The 12,816-nt window shown below is 41.7% G+C and overlaps 1 protein-coding gene across 2 annotated transcripts in view; it reads right to left on the reverse strand.

Annotated features, from left to right (window-relative positions):
* Positions 1–10,817: 10,817 nt before the first annotated feature.
* The window catches only part of LOC117263179 (uncharacterized), a 4,050-nt gene continuing 2,051 nt past the window's right edge, over positions 10,818–12,816 (reverse strand). For both annotated transcript variants that reach the window (XM_033636359.2, XM_033636360.2), the window contains exon 2: positions 10,818–12,816. This exon is cut by the window's right edge and continues 43 nt beyond it. In XM_033636359.2, the coding sequence (XP_033492250.1) occupies positions 11,062–12,816 (1,755 nt within the window). In that variant the 3' untranslated portion in view covers positions 10,818–11,061.

The following is a 12,816-nucleotide window of genomic DNA, read 5'->3' on the forward strand; positions in this document are numbered from 1 at the left end:
AATATGTACGTGGCCATCAAATGCATATTTAAGACCCCTTTTACGAGATCCTCATTTAAAGCATAAGTCACCCAAAGATGGCAACTTATGCAACTAACATTAGCTTAATAACTAGCTGTCACAGCTTTTTTATGAGTTCTACAGAATCTGCTAAAAATTGGAAACTGCTTTTGTCTTCCTCTGTCTGAAATGAAGGACCAAAATTACTCAACATTCTGAGTGGCATATCTGCCCATTATCTTTGTCATGTGCAGTGCTAGAACAGAAAGCTTGACAGGCACAGCAACATTAACTAAAGAGGCAGGGGGAACGTGCTTTAGCTAACTGTCAACATATCAGCACCTCCAACATTCCTTCTCTAAATGATCAGAGGCTGGTGGGGTTAATGAAAAACATTCGAGAAATGGAGAATATGAAGAAAAAGGGGACTTCCCAAACATGTGAAACAGATGCTTCTCATTCTCTCTATCTCCTTTCTCCCATCTCTGTCTAAAACTTCCCATGAACTCCACCAAGTCTCTATAATGAAAGCTAATGAAATCATTTTGACAAGATAGATGACGTTGTATACCACCTGGCACGGCTTAGGAAACTATATGTCAACTTGAATGAACATTATATCCTCAAAAAGAAACAAATAAAGCAAGTTAGAAATCTATTTAGATTTTTTCCCTCTACATTTGGAACAGAGGAAAGAATCTGGCTCATTCAATTGGCCTCAATAATGAGCTGGATGAAAATCAATACACCCTCACTTATTCAGTGCGTGTGTTTGGGCTATAATTAGCTTATAAAACATACTAACTTCTGTAGTGGTTTATGTGGCTCAGAACACACAATCTGTGTCTTAGAAACAATAAAATACCCATATTAAAAAAACAGTTTAAAGCTGAAACAGATAAATATTTCTGCAGAATGTTCATTATTTTGCCAAGTAGTTTATCTCTCTCTTTTCTGTGCCCACCAAAAGGGCCTTGGTGGTTGTAAGTGGTTATAATTGTACATCTGGTAGCAGTTAAAGCTGCGTACTTGGCACCACCAAGGTTTCTGCCGCTTGAGGAGAGCAGCAACATGTTCCAAGAGCAGCTCGGGCCCGGCTCAGTTCTCTCACTTCATCTCCTGGATAGGAACAAAAGAGACGTTTGATTCAAAGGAGCCGGACCTTTGGTCTCTATGGGAGGGAGGCGAAATGCGGAAGTCACCGTCTTCCCTTCATATCTTTACTTTGATTTCTCCTCTGAATCCTCAGATGATGTTGAGTTAGCACATGAGATGAAGAATGAGGATAAAAGGGATGCAGGAGAAGGCAGAGAGGTGGAGTGTAAGCATGAGATAGATAAGACAGGGGATGAAAACACCCCCGGAGATGATTGATGACAACAGCAAAGCAGATTCAAGGCCTGCCTTCAATGCAGATCTCTCCCACATCTTTAATGATGACGATGTGTCACGTGGCCCGTTTCTCCCTCTTGGTTAAATTGGTATTTCCAATGCGACTATCATTTTCTCTTCAGGTGGAATAAAAGAAATGAATGTTATTTTCTCTCTCACAATAGTAGGAAAGCACTGAGAGTGAACAGTGTAAGTTTCCTCCGTCTTGAACGGGCTTTGTTTCATGGTCTCCTCCAGTCTCTAACCATTTTTTACAACCTTTTCTGATAAGAATGCCTTGCTATTGCCCCAAACAAAATGACTTTTGAAAGATGAAATAGATAGACCTCCTATGTAGTGCAAATAGTATCATCCCCAACAGAGCCATTACTATTTGGGTTATTTCATGCCATTTTTTATCCCAGATGAGTCCCTCGGCTTTCAGCTAAAGCCAATGTTTGCTGGAATAAAATGAGGTTGTGTGTGATGCCAGCTCCTACCAAGTGCTCTGTCCTCGTGAGGCAACATCACGCAAACCAAAATCACACACAGGCTCATAGCAACAAACCACTTCCAAACAACAACACGTTTTAACTTCGTTCTTGTATCCAGATGTTGATGCAAGTGGGTGAAACAAATAAAAAAAAATGTAATACACCTACAGCTGACAGCAGTGTTTTCACAAGCCAGTTGTTTTCACCATTACATAATCATGAATATGTATAATTAATAGAAATGTTTAAGTACTTACAATCCAGTGAATAGAGGGGGTTAGTCTCTCTAATTACTGGAGTAACTAAGTACATTTGCTCATGTATTGTACTCAAGTATAATTTTGAGGCACTGGTACTTTGGTTTGTTCATTCTGTGCTACTACTACTACTATACTTCTATTCCACTACATTTCAGAGGGAAGGACGATGTTACCAGTAAGATCTGTGGAACTCCGTTGCTAGCCTCAGAGCTCTGTGGCTGGCTTCCAGACTTTGGGGCACTTAGCAGCACTTCTGCCCCTTGTCTAAACCCAGCGTTCTCACACAGATATTCTCAGGTGGTGCCATTTGGCACAGACGATTTCAACATTAGTCGGTACTCTGACTAAGTGCTGCCGTAATTTGCTCGTTACCCTTACAAGTACAGAGTTCAGTACCTAAACCCTAATGCTAACCTAATTTTTTCGGCTTTTGATCCATTACAAAAGTGTCTACTGGCTCCCTTGTCACATTTTAGATGTCTATGAGTTGTCAGCGGTCCACCAAAGAGAAGTTTCCCCTCAACTACCCCTCAACAAGTTTCTGCATTGAAATAACTGTTAAATGCAAGTAAAACTTTCTAATATTTAACAAAAACTCAGCCAAGATTCCAAAAATGAACACAAATCCGTGTAGTGAAACTTTGTTTTCTCTTCTTTAATAATCCAGAAATCATCTCACAACCCCTCGCATTTATACTGTGATCCCCCAGAAGGCCTGTACTCTCAGGTTAGGAACTAAACTACCAAACTGTATATAGAGTAATTATAATTAGCTATAGCTTGCCAACAACAGTAAAATGCTACTTACAGATTGATGCATGAGTATTACTGATGTAATGAGGGACTTTTCCATAGTCAACATAGTACCTGCAGTAAATGGTGATCAGCATGCTTCCAGTTTGGAGAAGCAGACAGAAGTACTGCCATGGAAGCTAAGCAATGTCCTGCTGTTGATGGAGCAGCAGCAAAACATATTTTAGCCACCTAAGTCCCACCCAAAAAAATCAATATCAATTTAAGTGTGTGCTATATTTACATTACTTTTACCGCTTTACCTTGCCAACTAACTGCCCTTTCTGACAGGCAAAGGAACTGAAAGTGAAGCTTATCTGTGCTCTCTTCAAAGCCAGACTCCATTGACAAAAACAGTATTTTACTTCACTGAACACAGGAGCTGCTGGTCTACCACTGCCTCAATCACTCTGTGTTATTGTGTGAGTTGGAGGATAGTTTATATTCACCAAAGTCACACAATGAGGTCATGTACTGTAGGTAATACACTGACTATAGATAGGAACCTCATATAACCTCACTTCAAAAAAGTTGAAACTATTCCTTTAGGTAAAGGATCTGAGTACTTCTTCTGGCCTACGTGATGTTTGCTGTACGAGTTTATACTGTAGTAGCCGGTTCTCCAGAAAAAAAATGCTGTGATCAACTAATCATGATTCAGTTGGGTTGGAATGTAATTATAAAAGCATTATGAGGTGCTGAGAGCAGCAAGAACACGACATGCAACGGAGAACAGCCCAGACTCTCCTTGCCACCAGGTTACTTTACATATCTGCAACCCAAGCAGCTCAACCCTCCTGCCACCCCTGCGGCTCCTAGCTGTGGTAATGGCCAGGAGCAGTCACAGTCTCCTTGGCACAGCCCATCTGTTGTTTTTGTTTTTCAGACAGGGGTTGGAGGGGAGTGGGTTTGATGGGTGGGCTGGTGCTGGCCTGGGTGAGGAATGAGAAAATGATGGGAGGCTCTTGCCGCAAATTGGTGCCGGTCTGTTATTCCAGTAGGTTGAATGTTAGCAACGGTTACATGGCCAAACAGTCTGACACAATGGCGATCTCTAAATAAAGTCTCGTCCTTCTGACGCAGTTGGTGAGCCTCTTTGGACTCGATGAGAAGGATGAAGTGGAGGCGGTGATTTGTAGCTTGGCTGTACTCACCACAGACATGCAGAAAGGGACTTACTGCAAATTAAAATGTATATCAAGGTCATGTTTCTGATTTCAGAATCAGAAACATTCTATTAGATATTTTAACTGGGCAGCAGAGTGGCTCAGTGGGCAGCGCTGGCTCCACACAACAGGATGGTTCTGGCTTCAGATCTCTACCCTCGTTCTTTCTGTGGAGAGTTTGTATGTCTCCCACATGTTTGTGTGGATTTCCTCTGGTTTTCGTTACATGCCAAAAGGTATGCACGTTAGGTTATTACTCCTGCCATTTCCCTTGACCTTGTGAACTGACATCAGGTACTGAAGACATGAAGAATGGCTTTTCCTAAATAGTTAGGATGGATTGAATGATTTAGGATTAATTAACATATTAAAGAAATACTTCACTCCCCAAATGATCATTTGTATATTAATTACTCACCCTGTGTTATGTTAAATTAGTGAAGAAAACTTGTTTTTTCTCGCATTCCTATGGGGAACGAAGAATCTGAAAACTAAAATTCTCAATGAACTGAAGTCATTCAGTCAGTGTATAACAACAGCAAAACTATTTCAAACCATCTGTTGACAAACTCGTGCAGTACAATCCAAGTCTCATCTATCCAGTCGTGTGCTCAGTACTTCCCAAACAGACAGCAGTTTCCAACGGGGAACTGCACGAAATCTTAAACTTATCTATGCTCTCTTCACAGCCAGACTCCATTGACAAAAACATTAATTTTACCTTGCCGACCATCGGAGCTGCTGGTCTACCACTGCCTTCATCTGTAGTTTGTTTGTGTTACTGTGTGACATTACCGTTTTGAAGGGTTGGTTCGGATTTACCAAACTCACACAACAACACAAACAAACAACAGATTGAGGCAGCGGTAGACCAGCAGCTCCTGTTCTCAGCAAGGTAATGTTTTTTTCAATGGAGTCTGGCTTTGAGGAGTGCTAGATAAGTTTCACTTTTAGTCCAGTTCCCCATCAGAATGTGCTGTCTGCTTGCGAAGTACTGAGTATATGACTGAACAAATGAGACTTACATTATGCTGTACTATACAGGTTTTTATATAGTTTTGCTTTTGTTAAACATGGACCCCTATAACTTCAATTCATCAAGAATTTTCTAAGATTTTGGATTCTTTGTTTATTTGGAGGCATGGGAGAAAAACAGTCTTCTTCTCAAATTAAAAGTAACATGTGGTGAGTAAATAACATACAAATAGTCATTTTTGAGGTAAGTATTCCTTTAGTTCACCCAAGCTGCCATACACTTTACACAGTTAACAGTATAGCCTACAGGCTGCAGCATATGCTACATGGAGAGAGTGAGCAGTGAGCAGACTTGTTGATGAAATCTCATACTGTACCTTTCCTCTCAGGGTTTTATATTCAGGCCTGTTGGCCATTGATACTAGTGTAAAAATATAACTTTCTCCTCTCAATGATCCTCAGACAAGCTAGCTTTTGTTTGCAGTGTAAGCAGCGCACCAGTTGCTCGCTTGCCTTCTCTGTCTGATACACACAGTCACTGCTAAAGCCAGCCATTGTTCCAGGCCAAGATAATACTATCAGTCCTTGACGGGAGGAGTTACAGTCCTATTGGCACCAGCTGTTAAAGCAGCCATACTTTGTGGACATGAATAATTACAAAATTCCACTGGATCTCGTCTGACATTAATTATTGGACCATAATATGTAGCTACCCTAGCACTGTGCTTTATAGCCCAGAACTACAAACAAATTGCATGGTGCCCCATCTGCAGTCAAACATGTCCAGAGTTAAGAGAGACATCTAAATCTGTTGGGTAACGTGCTGACTCTAACAGGGAATTGAGGCAGCTTAATCAGTATCCCAATCTCAATTCCCCAAGGAAAGGAGAATGTTTTCCATCCTTGGCTATTGTTGCCAGACCACTATCTGAGATTCCTGAGTGCACTGTGTCTAGCCAATACTGTTGTGAGCCTGCATTTCATCAGTAGTGGACTGCATGCTGAAATGTAACGTTGTAATTTTTTCACAGAGACGGTCTAGAACGTCTTTCCTAATTAATTGTCTATGGAGCAGCTCCACACTTTATACATGTTGCGGGAATTGCGTTCGGTCGTCAGTGCCAGCACTCTTAGTGAAAACTAGCAATTTCAGTGGATAACTCGGCAGTTTAATGTGGAAATGAGATGGAAAATCCGCCATGGAAAAACACTGTATGGTTGAGGAGCAAAGGAGGTTTCAGGAAAAATGGATTAACTCTTATTTCATGAGATCTTTGGGGAGAGATAAGGTGATCAGCCTTATCGAAGCACATATGTGACTGATCACAAATCCTGTGACAAGTTCATGGGTGAAAAACACAAACATAAGGTTGAACAGTTTTAACAAGACTTATCTGCCAAACAGTTAGTTCTTACAAATGCTGTGAAAAGTAGAGAAGGTGTAACTGTGGTGGCTAAGCATGGTAATCATTTCTGTGATGGAGAATTTCTAGGGGTCTGCTTGGTGAAAGTGGCCAAAATCGTATGTCCTGAATGTGTGCAGCCCTCAGTGATATGCTGGCTTCCTCAATTGGTACTTGGTCATCGAAACTTTGAGCACCCCTGCTATAAACTGAGCCTCACAGTACCCCTAAAATGACACCTATAGGTTGTTTTTTTTTGGTTCAACTCTTCAGTGACTTTAAAAGAATAATGCTGGTAATACTGTAGATTTTATTGAAATGATCTGTTCTGACTGTGAAGCCATTTTCAAAGCCTGACACTACTTATTCCTTTGTAAAACTATTAAAAACATGCACTAAGCCAAAATGTTGCACTGGGTGACATTACAATGAACGCAGATACTTGTTTATTTTGATTCAATCCCACATCCTGCTACTGTAAATACCCACGAGCACACCAGGTGTATTAATCCACAGCACAAAATAGTCCTTGACTATTCCCCGATTCCTGTTTAAGTAAAGTTTGCTGAAATCTACGATGCCCAGCTGTTTTAGGGAAATTACTTTCCATTTCCAAAAAAACAATATATGCATATGCATATTTGTGACCTGTTTTTATGTCTTCAGAACTAATGGGGTTGGGGCTGAGTGCCACAGGATAATGGAAAAGTCTCAGATGGTGGACCAACACATTGTAGATTTTGATCTTTTGTTGCCATTAAGAAAAATATAAACCTACACCAGATTTTTTTTTAAGTTTGTCGTTTACGAAGTACTGAATTAGCTGTGTGTTTTGAGCTGATTTATACTATGAGGCATTGCTATGAACTAACAGAAACACCTCTTGAGCTGAAAACACTAAATGTAGACTCGCAACAAATGATGAAAAATGGATGAAATCACGACCTGAGTGAAAAATCACCACAACAGTAAATACATGCAATCTGCCTGGTATGACTAAATCACACAAAGGGCGACTTTAAAACCAACCGACGCGCTGCCATCTGTCATGAACAGCACACATCATGAGAATGGCCTTCTCTTCATCTGTGAAAGGATATATACCATCGCTCTAATTATTGCCCACACATCTGTTGTCACTGCCTACAAAATCTTCCCATGCAGCACAGACAACAGGCAGCAGAGTGAAGACACTGTGGGAGAGAGAGAGAGGGAGGATGCATGTAGGTAGTGAGAGATTTACTGAGTGATGTAGAGGAGAACAACAGAGTGCCTGAGATTTACGGCAGGTCTGCTGCCTTCGAGGCAGAGACACCTTCAGAGCCGTCCTGGATCGTTCCTATTAAGATTAATAATGCTAGTATTTACAAGGCCCTGATCTCCCCTCAGAACCCCCGGGGACGCCCTGGTGCCAAACCACCAGCAGACCACAGCAGAGAGGCTGACGGAAAGAGCAGTGAATGAGTGTGTGTGAGAAAACACACTCAGTGATTCGCCACAGAAGTTCTTTGTGATGCTATGGGTTTGAACTTTCTTACAAGCTAAGACTATGTTTTATGTTCCATTAAATCTTTGATGAAAAGTGTTAAAGTTGGAGTTTGTCCATTTTAGTCACTTTTTGTACTTATGTAATTGCATATATTTGGTTTGTATTACAATCCCAGGACTGATAAATGTGAATTACTTGTTCCTTGAAGAGAAACTTATATTTTTCAACGTGGACCCTTTTTATCCCCAGATTTTTGTGTGTAAGTGTCGAATGGAAACAACAATTTTTGAAACTGGTCCAGTATTAAATGAGAGCACTGCAGCTGGCAGCACTGAAACAGACTAAGCTGTTACCACTCAGGGCATTTGGCACTGTCAATGTACGTCCACTAAAAGTTCTTGTTTTTGCTACTGATGGCTCAGATTGTTGATATAAGTGTCAACATTAAACATTATGGAAAAGACCATACAGATAATTTCAATGTTTTTCTTTACCTTTCATTTGATCTTGTTTGTTACTGTGTGTAACAAAATTTTGCTCAGTGACGCAGTGGTTAGCATTGTCGCCTCACAGCAATTGGGTTCCTGGTTCAAACCCAGGGTAGGAGTTCAAACCTAGAGTAGGGGAGCCCTTGTGTGCGGAGTTTGCATGTTCTCCCTGTGACAGTGTGGGTTTCCTCCAGGTGGTCCGGCTTCCCCCCACAGTCCAATGTCAGCCGGGATAGGCTTCAAAAATTGTTGTCTACATTAGTTACTTTGACACAAAAACATGGGATAATAGGGTCCTGGTTCAATAATACAAAGTTTCCCTTAAAGGTTATAATTTTAGGAAATATTTGCTTTCTTGCTGAGAGTTAGTAAGAAGAGTCCCACTCTCTTATCTGCCCAGTAAATTTAAGGATACAGCCCAGCTGTAGCAAAGCTGGTTAGCTTAGCAAAAGACTGCAAAAAGGCTAGCCTGGCTCTGTCAGAAGGAAACATAACCTTACCAGCACCTGTAAAGCTCAGAAATTAACTGTTATTTCTCATTTGTTCAATCTGTACAAACAAGAAAGTGAAGAAACATATTTCCCCGAATTATTACATTAACTACACACACACTGAGCACTGAAGTCTTTTCTGCTGCTGCTATTTATATGTCCTGCTATTTCTGCAATGTTGTTATATCTGCGCATGTCACTACTGCCTCTACTGCTTTAAAACATTGTACAACCTTTTTCCAGTCTTAAAGTGCCAGTATGTAAAATGGGTTGAAAACCGTTGAAAACAGTGACATCAGTGGTCAAATTCTAGATTGCAGGGCTCACTCGCTCACCCCTCCCGTCGGGTAAATGACGGTGGCCTCGTAGGGACAAAAAGCCTTGCGCACAACTTTTTCAGGAGTAGGTCTATCTAGCGACGAGGTGAATGTTTATTTAGAAATCTAAACCATGTTACGATATTGTAATGAATCCTTCACGAGCAGGAGACCAGAGGAGCATTCAGGAAAAAAGCCCGTTTATTTGAGCACTCCAGAAACTCTGGTAACACTCCAGGGGGTAGAAGACTCCGTCCCAAACTCTGACTCTTCTAGCGTAACAGACACACTTAATAACTTTACACACATACTCGTTTACCATACTAAGTGGGGACCCCCCCTCCCCTCTCTGCTCCGCCAATCTCCAGCCCGCACACTGGCTGACAGCGTAGCCGGTAAACAGAGCTCAGCTGTTTATTTAGCCTAGCAATATCTCCGGACTATAGTAGCTGCAATGGACGACTTTGAACGCGATTTTGAAGAGTTTCTTGTAGCGGACACAGACCCAGAGCCATACCTGTTTGAGCATACAGATGAGGAACTCCATGTGTTTGATGCTGAGCGGGTGAGAAGAGAGGCTGAATGCACAGAATGGGATTCGGTGCTACTGCTGCCATTGTTGGGGAGATATATCATCAGGAGGAAAAGCGCCGCAGAGAGTGCATCACAAGGAGTGAAGCTGCGTCTTCTTTTCCTTGCAGATGACGGTTCGGGTTCATTCTCTCCTGTTGCGTGGTAAGTGTGGTCCATCTGCAAACTTTATAACTAAAAAAACTTTTCACTACTCTCTATCGACGAACTACTAACACTCTCTGCTGTTTCTTCCTCCTTCTTCCTTCCTTCCGCTGTCTTCGTTGGTTTATTTATACACGCGAAACATGTTTTCTGGCTGGCTGGATTGTCCACTCGGTCTGCCATACATACATGGCGGCGCAAGATGGCGACCTCTCTAAAGCAAGGCCCTTGCTATATATATATATATATATATATATATATATATATATATATATAAAAGCATAATTATAAGGCTACGAAAACCAAACGAATTTTATTTTATAGCGATCATACACTTGTATAAACATATTAATGGGTAGAATATTCAGATTCAGATTTAGATTGACAATAAACCATGCCAAATATTACACACTGGCCCTTTAAGATTGCATGTACTATCTTTTTTTCTTTCTTTCTTTCTTTCTTTCTCTTGCTGATGTATTTAAAGACGTCTTCAAACTGTATGCCCTGTCTTTTTGTTTGTGTTTTTTTGCTTTGTTGTATTTTAGGTAGCCTTATGATACATCTTGGCCAAGGGACTACAGATTAAAAAAAATAGCCTATTGGCTAATTCTGGCATTTTTGTATCGGCAGCATTAATTATTTTTCACTGTCGCTTCTTAAATAAAATAAACTGAAACTGAATTTATTAGCAACATACTCTAAAAGAGAAGATAAGAGCTCTTGTTAGTCTGTTAATATTTCATATTGTGCTTATTAAGTTGAAACAGTAACTGAAGAAGAAGTGCAAAATAACTATTGTATTGTATATGATTAAAGCACAATAAGGCATCAGATTCTGTCACTCATTACTCATTTCATTTTTATTTTACAAGGCCTTGGAGTGAAGAGAGGAATAAGAGCACAGTGCAAGTTCAGACATCTCAGAGGAAATTTACATTTAATCTGACAAACCGGATTTATTTGTCTGTATTTTGCTGACTTGTAAGGCTATTTCTTAATATATTTCCTTCACAAGGAATGAGAATCACAGTTCATGCTGTCTGCCCTACATGGCTTCAGATATCTCATTTTGTCTTACTACTGAGTCTCAGATTGAAATGATACTTTCTTCTCTTCCTCACTCTCCAGCTGAGCATAGTCACATTCACTTGGCTCTATAAGGTTGAGATTTGTCTGTACTGCCACCAGTTTTTGCACCCTGTCAGCTGAGAGAGAACCTTGCACCTTTGTACTGCAAAAGCGTGACCGCAGGCGCTCGCAGGCACCTGTTGTCGGTGGGATCTGAAGTATAGCAAAGGCCACAGCGGACAGCGGCTCAGAGGAACACAGCCCTTTCCACCAGGTGGATGCTGACACGTGCTGGCATGAGCTCCATATCCCGGCACCCTTCCATAATCCCTGCTTGGCTGAGAATCTGGCGAAGCTGCCAAGCACTTTACCCTCATCAAGATTTAGATGGTGTGACAGGTTGGAAATCACATAGTAAGCGCTGTTTATCTGCTCCCCAGAGAGTGTCTGCTGTCCAACATGCTGTGGATCCAGCATATACGCTGCTGCGTGGATGGGCTTTACGCAAAACTCCTGACACCTGTCTAATGATGCCATGACGGCTTTCTGTTCAGCACCGTGCAGCACAGACCTGGACAGCATAGCTCCGATGTGGTGTCTTAACTGACTGAACATGTCAACTACACCGGATAACACAGCGTCTTCTCTCTTCATGTAATCAATGTAATTCCCAATCAAGTAGAGCAGGTTTCGACTGCTGCTTAACTCTTTCCAAAATGAAGCATCTTGTATCCTGACCCTGATAGATGTTTCAATGTTAAGTGTGGGTGAAGCAGCCATCTTTTGTAGCGTGTTCTGACCCTCCAGGAGGCTGTTGAACATGTTAACCACACCAGTCCAGTCAGAGTTAACAGGCAGTGTCAATGTCGTCCCACTAGCAGTGTGATTTCTTATCTTTGTAGTCTGCCAGCATTTAAAGGTCTCTGCTAAGATTTTTTGCTCTGTGACATATCTCACCACCTGCTCAGCTCTCCTGCACACAGCCCTCATAGATGGTGTTGAAACTATGTCATCGAAGAGCTGTTGGATTCCACACGATGTGCAGCCAATAGCTGATATGTGTGGGAATGCCTTTTCTACTTGAGTCCAAGCCGTCATCATTTCTGGGGCGTCGTCAGTGACAACAGCAAACACTTTTTGTGGTCCCACTTCATTTATAACATCTTTCAGCTCCTCAGCAATATAAGTGCTTGTGTGTGTCTGCTCCTTTACCGTTGTACATTTGTAGAAAAACGGTACAGGAGTTGCGACAGAAAAAAGGATAGTTCCAGTTTCTTTTACATTAGACCAGCCACTGCAGATGATGGTGACACAGTCTGCTTTTCCAATGGCCTCATGAACCTGGCTTTGCACTCTGTCATACTCGCAGTCCAGTAGAGAAGAGGACAAGGCCTCTCTGGTGGGCGGACAGTAAGCAGGCCTGAGCACGCTGAAAAATCTTTTCCAATAAATATTGTCTGCGAGAGTTAAGGGCGACAAAGTGGCATACACAGCTCTTGCTAGGCACTCGTCGGCAAATGCCTGGCTGCGCTGATCCACCGAATCAATGAGGAACTGTCCCCCTGGAGAAGCAGATGGTAAGAAAGAGAGGGAGGGAACAGGAATGGAGGCAGAGGAGCTCCCATCTCGGCCTGGTGACTGCTGCGAAACCACAGAGTACTCCTTGCATTTGTCCAAATGCATCTGCATCTTGGTAGCATTCTTTGTGTATGTCTTTAAACAGTAGTTGCACATGAAGGTTTCCCTACCATCTTTGATAGCTGG

This window comes from Epinephelus lanceolatus, chromosome 16, assembly GCF_041903045.1.
Source record: "Epinephelus lanceolatus isolate andai-2023 chromosome 16, ASM4190304v1, whole genome shotgun sequence".
NCBI lineage: Eukaryota > Metazoa > Chordata > Actinopteri > Perciformes > Serranidae > Epinephelus > Epinephelus lanceolatus.